Source organism: Chaetodon trifascialis, chromosome 21 (genome assembly GCF_039877785.1).
Source record: "Chaetodon trifascialis isolate fChaTrf1 chromosome 21, fChaTrf1.hap1, whole genome shotgun sequence".
Taxonomy (NCBI): Eukaryota; Metazoa; Chordata; class Actinopteri; order Chaetodontiformes; family Chaetodontidae; genus Chaetodon; species Chaetodon trifascialis.
In genome coordinates, this window is record NC_092076.1 from 5,896,793 (window position 1) to 5,915,015 (window position 18,223).

Below are 18,223 nucleotides of genomic sequence, written 5' to 3' on the forward strand. Positions count from 1 at the left end.
GTTCAGCGGGTAAAGCTTGTGTGGCAGCTGATGTACGAATACATGATCTCATTAAAAAAGGCGTATGAACAACACAAATAACAAATAAACCACAGCGAAGTTCCTCAATAATAGTCAGTATCATCCATGCACATTAATGTTCTTGTGTCCATGTTTCTGCCACCACTTTTGATGAATGTAGCTACACAAAGATGACACCCCCATTTTTAATCCCTCCTACAAGCTCTGATTGGCCAACTGCTTCTCCAGCTGGGGAAAACGGCCATGAGCGAGCTCCAACACCAGACCTGTCCAAATCAGTGGAGATGTGGGCGGTAATTCAGAAGTCTGGAACCAGGCGACACTGGGGGGGGGGGCTGCTGAATCCCAATGGTTTTCCATTAATAATAATGAGACTTTGGCTACAGGAGGTGAGCAAGAAACCAACTGGACTGAAGTGGAAAGTTGGGACGTTGTTGAGCAATAAATAATAATAGTGAAGGAACATGTCTGGAATAATTGTCACTGGGCAATCAAACAGCCCCAGGACGCTAACTGTAGGACACTAAAACAACGCTGAGGGGGGAAAGGTATTAGAGTAGCGTATTAATGCCGACAGTCTGTCTCACGCTGACACTCTCTCTCCCTCTCTCTCTCACAGTGTTGCAGCAGACAATGCAGCAGCCATCCACTTTTCACCGTCACTCCACTCATAAACAACAAAATAAGACAGAGCGCTCACTCTGCAGTGAAACTTCTGTCACACCAGTGCAACACTTTGCACACCCTGACTATTATGTTTCATGCTTTAAATGTGGGGGGAATTTTAAAGGCTATATTGTGTTCTTCTGAAACCATTTAAAACCCTTGAATCTCTGGGGCGAGAATCAGGTGTATGTGTTTTGTGTGTGTGTGCCCTGTACCCTGCTGCCCACTCGCGTCCACCCCCAACTGCTCGTAGGCTGGACTATCCCACAGCCAACTACCTACATCCATCCCTGACATCCCGCCCTCCCACACTTCCTTCCTTTTTTTGTTTCCTTCCTTACTTCCTCTCCCTCCCTGCCTCCCTTTTCTCTCCCCTCTCTCCCCCCCACTCCTCAGATTACTGCAGTGTTTACCAGAGCTTTGAGAGACTTACCCACCAGGCCACGCGTGAGGTCACACTCGCCCCATCAGGCTAAAAAAAACCCACCCAAATCCTACCAGGCAAGCTGCCTGCTCACGCACTGGCTGCCCGTGTGTGTGTGTGTGTGGATGTTGTGTTTCAGTGTGCGTGTAGGTGCATGTTGCGTCAGCCGGGCGGCCTACCGCAACTCTTCTCTTAGCACAAAATCCTCTCGTTCCCTCCTTCGCTCACTCTGTCGTGTCTTGTTCTGTCTCATTTCACCTTGCTTCCTTGGTGTGGAGTGTCACTGATCTCCTTGCAAGACTATATTGTTAAAAACCTCCTCCCCCTCCTCCTCCTCCTCTCCTGGCCAGCTTTCTTCTCCCCCTGGCAAACACACACACACATGCACAGGCCTACATTGTACTGCCTGCCTCTGCGAAGAGCCAACAGCTTTCTGCTGAGCCCTGACTTTTCCTTGGTGGGACGTTAATACCAGGAGCTGCCCTGTGTGGACACTTGACGGCGGGGATAGAACAATAACGGTATTACAACACACTCGCAGATGCCTCACAATGCAGACATGCTCTATTAGTGTTGCTCCCTGCTCTCTCTGTCTCACACACGCACACACACACAAATGCCATCAGACACAGACAACAACAGGGCAAACAGGGAGGCGCCTATGGAATCCGTGGGGTCTTAGTGGTTGATGAGATACATTTAGCATAAGTGGATTAGCCTCAATACAAACCAATCCCCCTTCGTAGAAAGACAGGAGAAAGGCAATGAGGGAGAGAGGCGAGTGCAGAAAGAGAGGCAGAGGTAACGAGAGAGCGCGCAGGAAAGGAGAACAAAGGAAGCCAGGTGTGTGTGAATGTCAGGAAGGAGTGCAGGCCTAATTTGTCAGATACAAAAAGGAGAAAGCAATTAAGCATCTCAGTCTGAAGCCAGGGGAGGCTCTGACACACTGACATGAGCTCACGTCATCGTTACATCACGGCACGCCACACAAGGCATGTGCACGCGGGTGCGGATCTGCGCAGAGACGTAAAAAACACAATGCGGGAGCGGGCTGCGGAGGTCGGTGAACGCACCAAAGCCACAATTAACGACACAACAGACAAGAAACATCTTTCATGTCCCGCCAGGTCTAATTGTTTTATTTCCGCCCCAACCGTGTGCCCTTTCCGTGACGAGCGTCTTAGAAATCTGGATCAATTCATTGTACAGCGGTCGTCTAATGACACCACAGAGGAGAGATTGAGAGTTATTCAATACAGTGTTTATAAAGAGGGTCATTAAACCACCAATAGGTTGCTGATAAGAACTCCCCACAGACACGGTGATTAAATAAAAGATTTCCTCTGCTGTTGGAAAATTTGGGGCTCCTGTTTATGTGCATACTTTCCAATAAGACTGGGGGACATGAGGACATGAATGTTCAGTTCCTACACAGTACCAGGGTGGCTGTCCCTTCAGTGTCTCTGGTAAGCCACAGCAGGCAAAGCTGCCAATCAATGACTTCACGGCCGTATTGGATTTATGGGCTTTTTGCATCGATAGGATGAACTACTATGATTTGTCAAGTGTTTAGTTCACTGGATTACCTACAAACAGACATTCCCACTTTTATCAATGAAGTGTTTCTCAATAGGATTTCCAGAAACTTTACTGTCGAGCGTTAATGATACACATCACAGGATACAAATGATATGTACCCTGTGGCTCTGCTTTCCATTGAACAGCACAGAGCAAACATGCACACATCAGTGTCTGCGTGAGTGTGCGTGGTGTTGCCATACCTCTTGCAGACAGCTTCTTAGTGTTGATGATTTTTGCAGCATATTCCTGTCCTGATGACTTCTTTACACACCTACGCACCACTGAAAAAGCTCCCCTAAGAAAAAAGAACACAAACAACCAAAAATGAGTTCCATTTCAAATGCTCCCTCTCACGCATGCACACAGTGTGACATTTGAAAGTGCATCCACTTCTGTGGCAGTGGTTTGTTTTCATGTGTGCTAACAACCTTGGTCTCTCTCTCACACACGCATACACACACAGTTTACAGTCATTACTATCACAGCCTCGGTGTGTACAACCTGAAAAGGTGGGCCCGACATAACAGGTTTCTCAAGCACGAGTGCTGATATCAGCTCAGGTCTTGGATTATAAATGAACGGCCACGTTCTGGTGCTAATCTTTGATAGGCACACAATGCAACGCAACCTATAGCGCCAGAGGAAATTCAATTTGCAACAGCCAGCACAAAGAATGGGCTGCACCTCGCACAACAATGCAATGTTTAATAAATTCACAAGGTACCAACACTGGGTTATAAACCTGCTTAAGCAGAAAAGGAAGTGCACAACGCACTATCAAACAACTCCTACTCTGAGGAGTTTCATATTGACCTAGATGAATGCTCTGTATTTCTCACCTGCTTGCTGCTATGGTGATCGTTCAATTTTGAGCATCACAGAACAAGCAATTATGCATGGTTTTCATGGAGCCTCTGCCACAGCCTGTGCAACCTGCAGTATCTGGCCCTACGCAGCTTTCTTGAAAGAGGAAGGCTGTTTTTTTTAACTACTCTTGATGATATATGGAGGGCTGCCACTTTCTGCTGCACTCTGCTCCTTCCACTCTGCTCTTAGTTTCAATTATTTACTAGTAAATGAGAGGTGACAGGTGACAGAAGTACAAGCCCGTTCCTTGACGTTAATAACCTATGACGGAGCAAAATGCATTAACAAACCGGTGCAGAACCGTAAGCCGAGGTAAGTGGTCAGTCTACGCAAGATTCAGGAGCGCCAGAGCCTGGATCCCCTATGGAGGATGTATAGGTGTGTATATGCGTCCCAGTGCGCTGGCTGTGCAATCAGTGCCATCGATTACAGGCAATTATTCGTCAGTGGAACTGGCAGTTGGAAATTAAGGCCGGTGTGTCTTCATATGGCCAGTGCTGCCCTGCTGCCGCTGTTTTGGATACAACAGGGGGGAAAAAGAGAGAGCCTTCACCGGCCAAGAACAACAGATGCTGCTGCTGCTGCTGCTGCTGATGATGATGATGATGTTGATGATGAAACAGAGGAGGCAGTGGCCCGGTTCTCTTGCCGTCATCAAAATACCGAGAAAACACGTCACTGCCTCTTATACAGTAAACGCCAAATTGCTGCTGTATCTGCCAGCGCTCGACTATAACCTCCATATAAAACCCACCGCGACAATGCGTTTATTGATAACGTGATGATCGAGCCAGCCGGTGTGCGGCGCGTATGGGCATTACAGAGCAAACATACGGCAGCGCAGCCTGGACCGAATAACTTCCTCATTAAGAGATCCAGGGGTACGTAACGTTACTCAACACGGTTACACAAATCATCTGCAGCTGCTCGGCAAAGAGAAAAAAAAAGTGGTCGGCCTAGTTAGCTAGCGACCACAGCCTCTGGTCTATCGAGCCAGCACGGAGCTGCCAGAGCCGTGGGCCGGTGAAATGTCACAGGGCTACGTCTCCGGCGTCTCTCGGGGCCCCGCTGACGGGTCCGGCAGACCAGAAAATACCGGCTAGCAAACGCGGAAGGGCTAACAGCTGTCAATGCACCAACCTCTGCGCGGTGTGCTCATCACCGCTAGCGACTGAAAGACGCAACGCTAGTGGGCTAACTCGGCTAGTTTATCAATATCAGCATGGCAGCTCGCTGGCTAGTAACGAAACGTGAGTGCGCTGTTCTCCGTTACTGCGGGAGCAGCTAGTTAGCCGCTAGCAACGGTTGCTTAGCCTGACTGCACCACGACAATAACAGACTCTTAGCTGACAGACACTGGCACATTATCAAAGCACTTAACATGATTAGTCCGTAAGCTATTTTGGCTAGCCATCGCCTGCTAGCTGGCTAACCAGAAATAATGTGAGGCGAGGTTGCGGGGGTGGGGGACAAAACGTCAAGACAAACGCGATGCACACTGTAACGGCTGCTGCTTACTTCCCGAGCTCCTCGTACAGCTGGTACTCGTCGGTAAACCTGGTGGAAGTAGCGGTGGTTGCCATGGTTGGAGCCGTGAGCGGGGAGCCCGAGCCTTGGGGTACGACGGTGGCTGGCTCTCGTACGGGGTCCGGGAGGAGGGTAGCCTAGCCTCCAATACTGGAGTACCTTTCTGACAGGCAGGCAGGGCTGAAGAGGATAGAGGCGAGCAGAGACGGAAAGGGAGGGGCTGGGGAGAGGAGGAGGAGGAGGAGGAGTGATGATGATGGTGGTGTGTGTGTTTGTGTGTGTGTGTGTAGTAAAGGGGAGGAATCCTCGCGAGAATAGGCTTGTGCAGCATGAGACCAAGGCCTCTAGTTCAATGAAGTCACTGAAAATATGGGGAGATAGTGCTGCATTCTTTACCTTGGGTTTAGACTAAAATCGTCTTTTTTTGGGGGGTAGTAGATCCTAATTTGGTGTCATGCTGTTGAAAGGGACGCGAACCTGCAATGGTGCACATGACCAGCGGGAACAGCTTTGACAGATCCAGTTCCTGTCTCTTCTCATATTCATCAAAATGTTGCAGGGAACATCACAGCAGCGTTTCACTGCATCCAACTACACCCAACCCTGGGTCACACCTCACTGCAGCAGAGAGGCGAACTGTGACACACACACACACACACACACACACACACACACACACACACACACACACACACACATACACATTGCATAAGTGCATGCACATGCACATGCACATACAGACACACACTCCAGGAATCAATATTGATTAATGCAGGTCTTGCTCTCAGCACCGTAGGCCTTTCTGAGCCACTGATTTTGCCTTTGGTTTGGAGAGTGCACGCATGTATGTGCATGACAGAGATAGGGATGGGGAGAGCGAATAGTGTGACTGCTGTATCAGGTTTCCACCGGCGAGCATGCACCTATGTTTTTCCACAGTGTGAGGGCTGTTAGCTTGGCGGTGCTAAAAGATGGTGTCACACAGATCCAGAGTGCCTCACTAAATGTTTAATGTGGCATGAGTGGGAGGCCATCAGAGGACAGGCGGGTGGGGCTGGAGGGAGCCATAGAGCTTGAGAGTTAGAGGCCCTGTGTATGTGTGTGTATGTGTGTGTGTGGCTGCTCAGCACTTTGGCTCACACACTCACTGTTGGAGAAAAAGAGGCTAAAACGCTGATTTTAGTTGAAAATCTTTACGTGTGGTTGTCAGCGTGGGAACACAAAGCTGAAACACTGAAAAAGTTCAGATATTACGAGGCCATATCTGCAAGTGCAGGCTGCTGAATCCGTGATGGAGAGCAGGAAAAGGAGGCCAGCATGTGTGAATGTGTGTGTGCGTGCATGCATGTGTGTTATGTGGAAGACAAATGAGCACTGCAACGTAGGCTACTAGCCCTCTCCTGCCCTCCTTTTCCTACGTGCTAACCCTGCTGCCTCTCCTCCTCTTCCTCCACCTCCTCAGCCTCCACAGAAGTTATATAATGGTGAACTCCTCAGCCTTTGTTATCTCACACCAACCACACACTACGCCTTGCCGGCTTGATGAGAGACAGAGGAGCAGAGGAGGGAAGAGGAGTGAGAGCACGGGAGGCCGAGAGAAGGGAAAGTAGGATGATTTCAGCTGAAATCGGCACTCAGCGAGTGAAAGAAAGAAAATCTGTGCGCCATTTCCCATATTGTAGTATTATTATTGCAGTATTATTACAGTCAGACCTATTGCCATCTTCCTCTTGAGCAACCTTATGGCCGTTCTGCACTATGCACTCAACGCACGTGTAATGTTTTCGACTCCAGCCACCACCAGCTGACTCTGATTTTACTGTGACATGAGAAAGAAGCCCAGCCCTTTACGTCAACTTCCCTCCCACATTTGCAGTGGAAAAGACGGCAGCTATCTATGTTGACATCACTTAGTCTTCTTGTGCCACACTGCTGTGAAAACCACACTCAGCACTTTTGAAAGTGGCGAGAGGATGCTGATGTCCTCGCATCTTGCAACGTGATTCCACACATGCTCGGAGAAAACGTTAATTGGGAAAGCTGGTGACTAGATTATTATGGTTAAACATTCATGCCATTTTGGGAGATTGAGCCCATCCAGAAAATCTATCCAGCTTCATGCCTCTTGTCTCTTTGTACAGGTCCCATTGAAGCTTGCAGCCATACACCCATGCAGGCTTAGTTCTTGGAGCTAAAACAGTCCTGTGGTACGATCTGCAGAGCCAAAATATCACATTTCTGTTTGCAGCAGACTCCCGTGGCTAACTGAAGCTCTGTTTGTATCCAGAATAGACTAATTGTGCAAACAGAGCTTCAGTAGCTGTGATACATTTAGGCATGACTTTCCCTTTGTTGTGACTAATGAGGGTGAATATGCCATCTGTTACATCATCACAACTGAGAGAGTGGATGGGGCCCAACAGCTGAGTCATGACACTCCTGTTCTCCGCTGCTTTGGAGAAATAATCTGACTGGGGGAAGTGAATGAATAACGCTCTTTTCTCCTTCAGCGGATACCGTCGTGACGCCTCGCAGCAGTAAATCAAGTCGTGGACGGTGACGGTCATGTTGGGCAGCACCCGGGCGTCAGCGTGTGTAGCTGCTAGGGTGAAAAGCGTGGTGTTGCTGATGAAATGCCAGTGTGCTCAGTCAGCTCGGCCAAGATAAATAAAGAATGGTCTGTTTTTGAATATCACAGCAAAAATCAGAGGTGACATGTCCCCAGCTCCTGTTCCTGATGATTTCAGAGTTTAGTCATTCAAAGTTTGGAGTTTCCTCTTCATGCTTTTATTTTTTACCCAGGGAAACCTAGTCATGTGTTCAGTCAGTCGCTTCACTGCTGTTAGAAATTCAGAATGTATGAACATAATAAATGATTACAGCAAGATAAAAACTGCACATATGGGCATGTTAGTATTATTTCCACTGATCCAAGATGAGACACAGCAGCGTGTCTGCAGAAGCAGCGAAGAAGAAGACCGCTAACAAGTAAATATGGATGTAAACAATACAGGTATCAAAGATGGGAAAAAAAATGCTCTGCAGGTGTTTCATGAGGAAGGAAATCCATTCAACACTTAGGCTTCAAGGACACACACACAGAGCCTTTCAGGTAAGAGATGCTGAACGTAAAGAGAAACTTTGTTTGCTCACAAGAAAATTATAAATACTACGTGGCCCCAGCGTAGGAATAATCACAACATCAGCACAATAGCAGCTAAAATAAGGTTTTTAAAGTTCAAGACTAAAGCAGCTGGATCATGTTGACACCACTTTCAGTGGTGTCTTCACATTTAAGCAAATTCCCAAAGGCCTCTCCGGGGCAGCAGTGGGCTACAGCGTATGGACCCTTCATCTTCACTTCAGTATTGTGAAATGCAGTGCACAGCTCTCTCCACTGGAGGCAGTGGATGCAGAGTGATGAAATAAAGCAACAGAGCCGGAAACAAGAAAGAACTTGCAGTCATTGTTGCATTATCAGCCGCTGCAGTTGCACTGGGAAAGAAGAACAGCGTCTAAATAGCAAAGAATTAAGGTGAGCGGCACATTATTTGACTTTTAGATAGAGTTAACCGGCAGAAGTGAACAAAGTGGAAGTTTCAGTAAAGTTTCGTTGTTTCAGGTTACAGAAACTCTGTGGGACCACTTCCCTGTGGTAAGAGACCGGTTATTTTGGCTGGAGACAACATATTCATACATATATACAAATACATAAAAACACATAGATATGGAAAGATTTTGTGCAGCTAAGATCAATTTTTGGTGCTTTGGATCACAGGAAGCAAGACTCGTTAGTTCAACTACAGCATCGTGAAAAGTGAAACCATGTGGTGTGGAGTGAGGAGAAAAAAAAAAAGAAAAAAAATCACAAAACAGTGTGTTCTCGGCCCTTTCATAACAATCTGCCTAAAAACAGATGTAACTGCGAGGACACGCACATTTTATTGACTTTTTCACAACACGTGGAAGGACATGCTGGAGGGACGCCATGCCGCAGTGCACTGGCCCCTGCGTGCTACACGCACGTTTTAAGATGAGTTAAAGGGGATAGCACCCCCCCCCAAAACCAGGTGTTACAAAAAAAACATCAGAGAGAGAGAGAGAGAAAGAAAGGGAGATTAGTCTGTCAATTATTTTCTTTAGATTAGTTATATAAAATGTCTATAAAATGTCAGAAAATGGTGAAAAATGTCCATCAAAACTATGAACTGCTCCTTTAATGTCACAAACAGCATTTGCTCTAATTCAGCAGATAATTCTTCCAGTCAAGAGGCATTTTCAGTTTGGTTAAGTTTCTAGTTCTTTATAGTTTCCTAAAGAAACTTGTTCCAAACAAACGTGACGTGCCTGTAAATGTCTCATCGGTGGAGCCGGTGCTGTTTGGAGGTGGAGAGCACAGCTTAGACTCTGCCTCCACCGTCTGTTCAACAGGCAAAGCTGCAGCATGGAAACCCACACAGGAAGCAGGTCTGCACTGCTTCAAATGACTGATCTCACACCAAGACAGCACTGTCATAAGACACTGAATAAAACCTACATGTGAATGAAACTGACAAGGAATTAAACATAATTTATCTTCTTGTTTTTGTTTTTTGTTTTGTCTTTCACAGTCAGATTACAGCTCTAGAGAAGTCCTTCAACTGATAGTTGGACATCCTGCGAACTTTCTAGAACTTAAAAATGACGTCACCTGTGCGAATCGAAAAGCTGCTGAAAGAATACCTGGACGAGCTGCATCAAAACAGGCTGAAGGAATTTCAGTGGTACTTGGCCCTGAATGAGAAAGAGGGATCCCGACCCCTCCCAAAGGCCAAGCTGGAGGATCTGAGCATAGGGGAAACTGTGGATAAACTGGTGCAGGTTTATGGGGAAGACGGTGCTGTGGAGACCACAGTGGACATCCTTTATAGGATGAGAGAGAATGACCTTGCTGTAAGGTTAATTCAAGGTGAAACGTCACAATATGGCAGCTTTATATGTCCATGTTTTACAACCCTGATTAAAAAAAAAAGAACCTGGTTGAGGAACCTGGAGCTGAATTATTGCACGAATATTGTCTTAATAACTTGTTTATTTGATTTGCAGCCAAAATAGACAGAGACAACGAAGGGCAGCGGGAGCGTTCCACTGCGAGAGAGAACCAGAGGGATGTAGACCTGTCTGTCGCTCAGGATCTCACTTGTCCAGTTTGCTTACTGGTTTTCAACGAGCCTGTGGTGCTGCAGTGCGGCCACAGCTTCTGCAGGGCCTGCGTGCACAAAGGGAGAAGGAAGGGGAAAATCTCTTGGAAATGCCCGCTTTGTCAGAACGTGATGCCTGACGCTGAACCTGCGATTAATTTCACTCTGCAGAGCTTGAGTGTAAACTACAGGAATAGAAGTTTGGGTGAATCATCAGAAGGAGACAGAAGTGACTCAGAGTCACAGCAGGTGAGGTCGCTTTAGGTATTTGTTTCTCATATAGTCTTAATATTTCTCAGTGTCAGTTTATTTAAGCTTTTCTTAAAGATGATCAACATTAAAGTTACTGTAATTCTGCGTTCTGTCAACTAAAACTAAAAGCTGCTAATTTAAATGATAACGCATTATATTTTACAACACAGTATTATGTTTATATGCATATGCTATCAGCTTCTTGTGTCCAGTTGACAAAAATGATGCACTTTTAACCAAATGTAACAGCAAATTGAGGTTTTATTTCAGACTCTTTCCAAGATCATCAAAGAGAAGAGGGACGCTTTTGAAAAAGTCAGACAATTTTATGATTCTTCAGTCAAGGACATTGAGGTTTGTCAGCCGTCGTACCAACCAGTCAAATGAATAATACATAAAGAAGCAGGGAGGATGACCAGTCTTTGCTGTGACCCACAGAGTCAGAGCCGCGACACAGAGGAGAAGATTAAGGAAGACTTCGAGAAGCTTCATGCCTTCCTCAAGACAGAGGAGGAGAGCAGACTGGCGGCGTTAAAAGAAGAAGAGAGTCAGAAGATTCGTACGATGCGGCTGATGGCAAAGTTGAGCAGAGACACATTCTCGCTCTCTGACACCGTGAAAGAAATAGAAAACTGCGGGGCTGACAGCTCGTTCATACAGGTGATTATTAAAACTCAAGAAAGGTTGAATTCATTCTTTCATCTGACGACTGCTAATGCTTTTCTTCTTTTATTTGCAGACCTTTAAGACAAACTTGGAAAGGTGCGTATTATTCATCCTCTTCTCTTTCTGAGCCTTTGGCTTCTGTAAGTCTGCCAGAGTTATTCGTCTACCAGCACTTCTAAAGCTCACTAATAAACACGTTTGTTTAATCTGTACAAGCAAACACTGAAAGTGGGAAGTTCTTCTGCGCTCACTGAAAATCCAATTTTAAGGGGTGGGACAATTAGAGAGAAACCCCACAACGCCACAACTAGTTTTGCCAAATTTCTGAGTTGAGTCAGAGGCTGAGCTTTCACGCACGCACGCACGCACGCACGCACGCACGCACGCACGCACGCTACCTGATACACAGTCCAGCGGTCAATCATCCTTTTCATTGTCACTGTACCAGGAAGAGAGCTCTCCACAGCTATTATGGATTTGAGGAATGATTGCACTGACCAATAACTCTTTCATTGTACGTATGGCATGTATTGTTTTCACTTTCTCAATCTCTTGAATTTGCTCCAGAACTCAGAACGCGCTGCCAGACCCAGAGCTTCTTCCTCTGATAAATGTGTCCAAGCACGTGGAAAAGCTTCAGCTCAGAGTCTGGAAGAAGATGCTGAATGTCATAAAAATCAGTAAGTTTTGGGGGGGCCTGAGCTCTGAATTATTTCAGATTTTGCCTCTGGTCAGCAAAGTGATGTGCTTTTGTTTTGTACTCTTTGATTTGAAGGCCCTGAGGTTCTGGACCCCAACACTGCACCCCCAGATACAGATGCCTTGCAGCAACATCCCGGAAACCCAGACTGCAACATCAGTTATTCACCATTCATTGACTGGGCGGGTAACTTTAGGAGGAAGATTAAATACCCCCTGGTGATATTGGTCTGGCTAGCATGCCTGTGCATTCTCAGTCATTGTTTTTTTTGTTTTGTTTTTTTGTTTTTTTAATGAATGAAGTAAAGATGTTAAATGAGGAATATCAGTTTTTGTTGTGACATCGAAACACTGAAAAACAGTTTTATGTTCACTTTGCAAAATCATTCTTTTCACAAGATCAATGTATAATTTACCAATAAAGCTTATTAAACATATCGTTCAAGTTTTTTTTTTTTTTTTAAACTGAAGTTCATTTTATTGTAAATGAAACTTTTAAATAAAGCTCAGCTGTGCAGACGGAGAAACCCCAGCTTCCTGTTTTCTTCACCAAGGAAAGGAAGAAAGCGAGACGCAAATTCTTACATGTGCGAAAATACGCCCCTGTGTATGAGCAGTCGCTGTCAGTGTGAGAATCTGATGGCAATAACAGCTGTTACTGAAGCAGGTAAGCATTTCCTGTAACGTTTAATCTGTTGGATTTTAGTAATAGCCTGACTGGATCTGTACAGGAAAGCCTTCATCTCGGGCCCAGATAAAGACCATTTACGAGGAGTGTCGATCGACAGAAATCATGTAGGCTGCGGCCACGAGGGAGCTGATAAGAAAAGCATGGAGTGCAAGAGTGTTTCTGATAAAACAGACGAGCTCTCTGGAGGTAAGCATGTCATGATGAGAAAAAAAGAGTGCAAAGGAAGAGTTTATACAAAAACAGTTAATACATTGACAAGCTAAAAAGCACCGGACGTGTCTGAAACTACAGTCTGTTTTTGTGACAAACTGCTGAAACTGAGTTTTGTGGTTTCTATCAGAGTCAGTTTCCTCTATTCAGGCCGTGGTTCATCATTTTCATCCCAGCTTCAACGCGCAGACTGGAGGCAATGTGGTCGCTCCCTCCATCATTGGTTCTAGCATTGGCAACTTAAACATCAGCATCATCTCAACGGGCCAAGGTACATATTTAAGATGGCGGACTGACTGAAACGTGGGGTTGGGGCTCTGCTGAGCTTTGTTGTCTTTTGCAGGGTCTGTTGTTTCATCAGATGAAGCATTAAACCATGACTCTGCAGACAGCTGTGGTGAGTACTTATTACCCATTTCTTCAACGTTATTTCACAGACTGATGGAAACTCTTAAAAATAAGAAAAAACGAAACAACCCTCGAACGCGTTTTGTCGTGCAGATGATAGGATCGCAGAATGTCAACAGAAACTGAAAGCTGCTCTGAAGAGGAAGTTCAGCTACTTGCTCGAGGGGATGACGACAGGAGCCAACAAGACATCTCTCAATAAGATCTACACAGAGCTCTACATCACTGAGGGAGGAAGCGGTGAAGTCAATAAGGAGCATGAGGTGAGACAGATTGAGCTGGCATCCAGGACACATGTGGCCCAGGAGAAATCAATCCACTGCAATCACCTCTTTGTCCCTCTGCGGGGACGAGACTACCACATCAGAACTGTGATCACAAGGGGAGTCGCGGGCATTGGCAAAACCGTATCCGTCAATAAGTTCACTCTAGACTGGGCTGAGGAGAGAGAAAACACCAACCTGGAATTTGTGTTTCCTCTCTCTTTCCGAGAGCTGAATCTGATGAGAAAGAAAACCTTGAGTCTGGTGGAGCTTCTCGGTGTCTTTTTCCCTGAGACAAAAGACACGGGAATCTTTGTTAACGGTAAAAGCAAAATGCTCTTCATCCTGGATGGCCTGGACGAGAGCCGCCTGTCTCTGGACTTCAACAGAAGTGAAATAATGTGTGATGTGACACAGGAAACCACGGTTGCTGTGCTTCTGACCAACCTCATCAGGGGAAGACTGCTTCCCTGCGCTCTTGTCTGGATAACATCTCGCCCGGTAGCTTCCAGTCAGATCCCTTTGGAATACATTGATCTTGTGACAGAGGTGCGAGGGTTCAACAACCCCCAGAAAGACGAGTACTTTAGGAGGAAAATTAGTGACGAGACTTTAGCAAACAGGGTAATCGCACATGTAAAATCCTGCAGGAGTCTTCACATCATGTGCCACATACCTGTCTTCTGCTGGATGGCGGCGAGCGTTCTTGAGAAGAAGTTGGCGACCACAGGCAGCAAAGACACGCCAAAGACCCTCACTCAAATGTACATACACTTCTTGTCCTTGTATGTGGACGACATGAAGAAGAGGCTGCCCGGAAGAAGAGAGTCAAACGCTGACAGCTTGAGAAGTAACCTCATCTCACTGGGCGAACTGGCCTTCAAAGAGCTGGAGAAGGGCCACTTGATCTTCTACGAGAGCGACCTCATCCTGAGTGGTATCAAAGTTACGCAGGCGTCCATGTTCTCAGGAGTCTACACACAGATCTTCAATGAGGAGCTGACACTGGGCAGTGAGAAGACGTTCTGCTTCGTGCATCTGAGCATCCAGGAATTCTTCGCTGCGTTGTACGTCTTCCTGAAATTCAACAATGACAACTTTAATGTCTTGATCAAGAAGTCGTCCGCTTCGAGACGCTTCCCGTTCAGAGATTCATCAGAGCTCATCCTCTACAAGGAAGCAGTGGAAAAGGCTTTGCGATGCAAAAATGGACATTTTGACATCTTTCTGCGCTTCCTTTTGGGCCTGTCTATGGAATCCAATCAGGTTCTGATGAAGCATCTAATGACCAGCAACAGAAACAATCAAAGGTCAAGAACTGAAATCATTAAACACATAAAGGAGAGGATTAGAGCGAGTCCATCCCCAGACAGATGCCTTAACCTCTTTCACTGCCTGAATGAGTTGAATGACCGCTCTCTTGTGGACGAGATTCAGAGCTACCTGAGATCGGGGAGTCTTAACAAAGCCACACTGTCGCCGGCCCAGTGGGCCACTCTGGTCTTTGTGCTGCTGACATCAGAAGAAGAGCTGAGCGTGTTTGAGCTGAGCAACTACACCCGGTCAGAGGAAGGTCTTCTGAGGCTGCTGCCTGTGGTGAAAACCGCTCGAGTGGCAAAGTGAGTGCTTTCTGAAGGTGGATGGCAGCTTTTATTTGCTGCCATTGATGTTAAAGATAGTCAGCTTCAGTGCTCAGATTCTTTCTAAAAAGGAGAAAGAGCAATCTAAGAAGCTTTCAAAACCCTGACTGTGTGGTCTGTTGTACTTGAGATTTGCTGAGTGAGGAGAGAGCATGAAGTCAGCACTGGTTGGCAGCAGAAGCACGATTATTTGCTTGGGTGCAGTCAATATATAGCAGGTAAAAAATATTCTATTTGGCAGTGTAAAAGGATTTAAATGTGCAAAATTAGAGAGGCTATGATCAACACTTTCATACTAATGAGGGATCAAATGACTGGGTAATGTGAAAAGTGTTGCTCATAATAACAAACTGTCAAAATTATCACCCAACTCTGCACTTCCCCTCAGCTTTATGGAGCGTTTTACTGTTTTTAAGCAACATTGTTTTGAGTTTGAGGCCCACAGTTGAACTGTTTTGGTTCACTCTCATGACTCCCAGCATTGTTGATGGTCGCAGCAGGCAGCTAGCTGTTTAAAGCAAAGAAATCCCGTTTAACACTTCCTGCCCAGCATCAAATGGTAGATAGACAAAGTTAGCGACTAGCTAGTGAACATACTAGAGTATGCAGAAGCTAAAGAGCCAGACATATCCCTCAGGAGCTGCTGGAGGCCTCCAACAGAGCGAAAGAGAGTGAATATTGGACTTAGATTCACCAAGATGCCATAAAAATTTTACATCAAATGAATAACATGTCCTCGTGTCTCCTGGATGTGTTAACAGGCAACTGTTTGCCAACAAGTTCACCACATATCAACTTTAAGATGTCAGATTGTGTCTGCTGCCACCAAGTGGCCAAAAATTGGTTATTGCTCTTTTTATTGTTAGATGCCTATTGTATGACAGTCTGTGGGTGGTAACACATGTTAAGAGGCTACTTAGCTCATACTGCAAGCAGGGATAACATGCAGTTAAATATGAGTAGAGTAGAATATGTCTAATCTCAACAGAAGGGGACATTTCTTTATGACATTATCTACTTTTCTCATACTGCCTTTCCTACATTAGCCTGAATGCGTGTAATCTCACTGCGACCTGCTGTGAAATGCTGGCGAATGGCATCAGCTCATCCCACCTTAGAGTGCTCGACCTGTGCAACAACAACCTGACAGATGCAGGACTCCAGCAGCTCTCTGATGGACTGAAGGACAGCAAACTGGAGACACTCAGGTCAGTGTCCAACAAGAGTGTTTCTTTCTCCCACATATTAAGAAAAGATGATTTTATTTAGGAGTTCCAAACAAGTGGTTTCATCATTGTCTTTATTTTCTGTTCATTTAGACTGAGGAGCTGCAGCCTGACAGAGCACAGCTCTGATGTCCTGGCCTCAGTTCTCAGCTCAGCTTCCTGCCAGCTCAAAGTGTTGGACCTCTCTGACAATGACATTGAGGACGTAGGAGTCAAGAAGCTCTGCGGTGGACTGGGGAGTCCTTGCTGTAAACTTGAAATACTCTTGTGAGTGCCCTGAGCGGAATCCCATGCCAGATGAATTATTTAACAGCAGAATACAGTACAGTGCCAAGTCGCTGCCATTGTCATGGAGATCAGCTGGATGAAATGTCTTGGTGTCTGTTTTGAAGTTTGTCCCTGTGCAGACTGACAGAGGAAAGCTGCATTTTCTTGGCATCTGCTCTGAACTCGTCTGGTCTGAAGGAGCTCGACCTGAGCTACAACCACCCAGGACACTCAGGCCTGGAGCTGCTGTCTGCTCTGCTAGACGATCCACAATGCAGCCTGCGGAAACTCAGGTAGTGGTGGTGTCGACTAGAGCCCGAATGATTCATCTGCTGGCCAGCTTTTTGGAATCGAATTGAATTATTATTTTACATTAAAGGAACGTAGAGGAACTCCTCTATTGACGATACAAGTGTCTTTTCTTATGTTTCAGTGTGGAACAGTGTGGTGAGTCCAGGATTCAGCCAGGTCCAAAGAAATGTGAGTAGCCAGCACTTTGGACTTCTGTTTCCTTCTAAAGTTATAAGACAACAGTGAGTAACGTACTGACTGACATGCGATCTGTTATCAGACACCAAAAAACTCACCCTGGACCCAAACACAGCACACAGAGACCTTTCTCTGTCTGAGGGAAACAGGAAAGCAAGGCGTTGGACCAAGCAGCCATGCGCTGATCACCCAGACAGGTTTGATTTCTGGACACAGGTGCTGTGCAGGGAGGGACTGACTGGGCGCTGCTACTGGGAGACAGAATGGAGTGGGAGAGCTTTCATAGGAGTCGCCTACAGAAGGATGTGCAGGAAAGGAGAGGGTGATGACAGCTGGTTAGGCAAAAATGACTCTTCCTGGGGACTGAACTGCAACAAAGATGTCTACAAGACCTGGCACAACGGCATGAACACTGCTCTCAGCAGCCCACCCAGCTCTAATAGAGTCGGAGTCTATCTGGACTGGTCAGCAGGGACACTGTCCTTCTTCAGCGTCTCCTGTAGTACACTGACCCTCCTCCACACCTTCCGCACCACCTTCACTGAACCTGTCTACCCAGGGTTTTGGCTCGGCTGGGTGGACTCCACAGTGTACTTGTGCTGACCTGGACATGGTGAACAGCCCACATTCTCTCTGTCGACTGTTTCACTGAGGACATGTATCATAAAATGTTTTCTTTCCTCCTGCACTTGAGCCTCAAACATAACAAAAGGGTTAATTCACCCACATAGCAAAAATATTTTAAACTTCAATATGTTAGCATTGTCACTGTGAGCATATTAGCATGCAGACATTAGCCAGCCTGGCTGTAGATGCAAATATTTGCATGCTAAGAACTAACATGGCAAACATCAGCATGTTAGCGCTGTCATTGTGAGCATATTAGCATGCAGATGTTAGCACTGGTTGCTAGCATGGCTGTAGATTCTTATTTTTTAAAGAACTGTTAGCACAGCATATGTTGGGCGGGACATTTCACAGTTAAATTTAAAAAAAGCTAATGAAGAACGGTGCCCTCTGGTGGACAACAAACACTAAACACCAAAAAGCTGAACTTATGAAGCCAGATCTATCTGCATGGCTGGATACTGAGAGTTAGTGGGGGAAAAAAAAGTTGTAATTTGGAAAACACTGGGGAAAACCTGC

The 18,223-nt window shown here is 46.1% G+C and overlaps 3 protein-coding genes across 16 annotated transcripts in view; 2 read left to right on the forward strand and 1 right to left on the reverse strand.

Moving 5' to 3' along the window:
- Positions 1-5,304, reverse strand: part of LOC139350160 (calcium/calmodulin-dependent protein kinase type II subunit gamma-like) — a 35,228-nt gene extending 29,924 nt beyond the window's left edge. For 7 of the 14 annotated variants that reach the window (XM_070991317.1, XM_070991313.1, XM_070991318.1 and 4 more), the window contains exons 1-2: positions 5,078-5,275; positions 2,893-2,987 (exon numbers count right to left, since the gene is read on the reverse strand). In XM_070991317.1, coding sequence (XP_070847418.1) covers positions 2,893-2,987; positions 5,078-5,142 — 160 coding nt within the window. In that variant the 5' untranslated portion in view covers positions 5,143-5,275. Of the gene's footprint in view, positions 1-2,892; positions 2,988-5,077 lie in introns of all 14 variants that reach the window. The other 7 variants (XM_070991309.1, XM_070991306.1, XM_070991307.1 and 4 more) reach the window with 3 other exon arrangements.
- Positions 5,305-8,527: 3,223 nt separating this feature from the next.
- On the forward strand, positions 8,528-12,407 carry LOC139350163 (E3 ubiquitin-protein ligase TRIM35-like). Its single transcript, XM_070991320.1, has 8 exons — positions 8,528-8,621; positions 9,697-10,034; positions 10,172-10,515; positions 10,789-10,872; positions 10,957-11,178; positions 11,258-11,280; positions 11,752-11,864; positions 11,960-12,407. The coding sequence occupies exons 2-8, from the start codon at positions 9,767-9,769 to the stop codon at positions 12,175-12,177; spliced, it is 1,272 nt and encodes a 423-aa protein (XP_070847421.1). The 5' UTR covers positions 8,528-8,621; positions 9,697-9,766; the 3' UTR covers positions 12,178-12,407.
- Positions 12,408-12,714: 307 nt separating this feature from the next.
- LOC139350164 (NLR family CARD domain-containing protein 3-like) lies at positions 12,715-17,926 on the forward strand. Its single transcript, XM_070991321.1, has 9 exons — positions 12,715-12,760; positions 12,915-13,055; positions 13,128-13,182; positions 13,269-15,074; positions 16,142-16,303; positions 16,415-16,588; positions 16,714-16,881; positions 17,022-17,068; positions 17,160-17,926. Exons 1-9 carry the CDS (start codon positions 12,715-12,717, stop codon positions 17,678-17,680), a joined length of 3,120 nt encoding a protein of 1,039 aa, XP_070847422.1. The 3' UTR covers positions 17,681-17,926.
- The last annotated feature ends 297 nt before the right edge of the window (positions 17,927-18,223 follow it).

Bases quoted from the DNA above. Each gene is read 5' to 3' on its own strand.
- LOC139350163 (XM_070991320.1), top strand. From the start codon at position 9,767: ATGACGTCACCTGTGCGAATCGAAAAGCTGCTGAAAGAATACCTGGAC. The intron at 10,516-10,788 runs GTGAGGTCGCTT...GTTTTATTTCAG, and splicing joins GTGACTCAGAGTCACAGCAG to ACTCTTTCCAAGATCATCAA. The intron at 11,179-11,257 runs GTGATTATTAAA...TTTTATTTGCAG, and splicing joins CTGACAGCTCGTTCATACAG to ACCTTTAAGACAAACTTGGA.
- LOC139350164 (XM_070991321.1), top strand. From the start codon at position 12,715: ATGGAGTGCAAGAGTGTTTCTGATAAAACAGACGAGCTCTCTGGAG. The intron at 12,761-12,914 runs GTAAGCATGTCA...GGTTTCTATCAG, and splicing joins AACAGACGAGCTCTCTGGAG to AGTCAGTTTCCTCTATTCAG. The intron at 16,882-17,021 runs GTAGTGGTGGTG...CTTATGTTTCAG, and splicing joins TGCAGCCTGCGGAAACTCAG to TGTGGAACAGTGTGGTGAGT.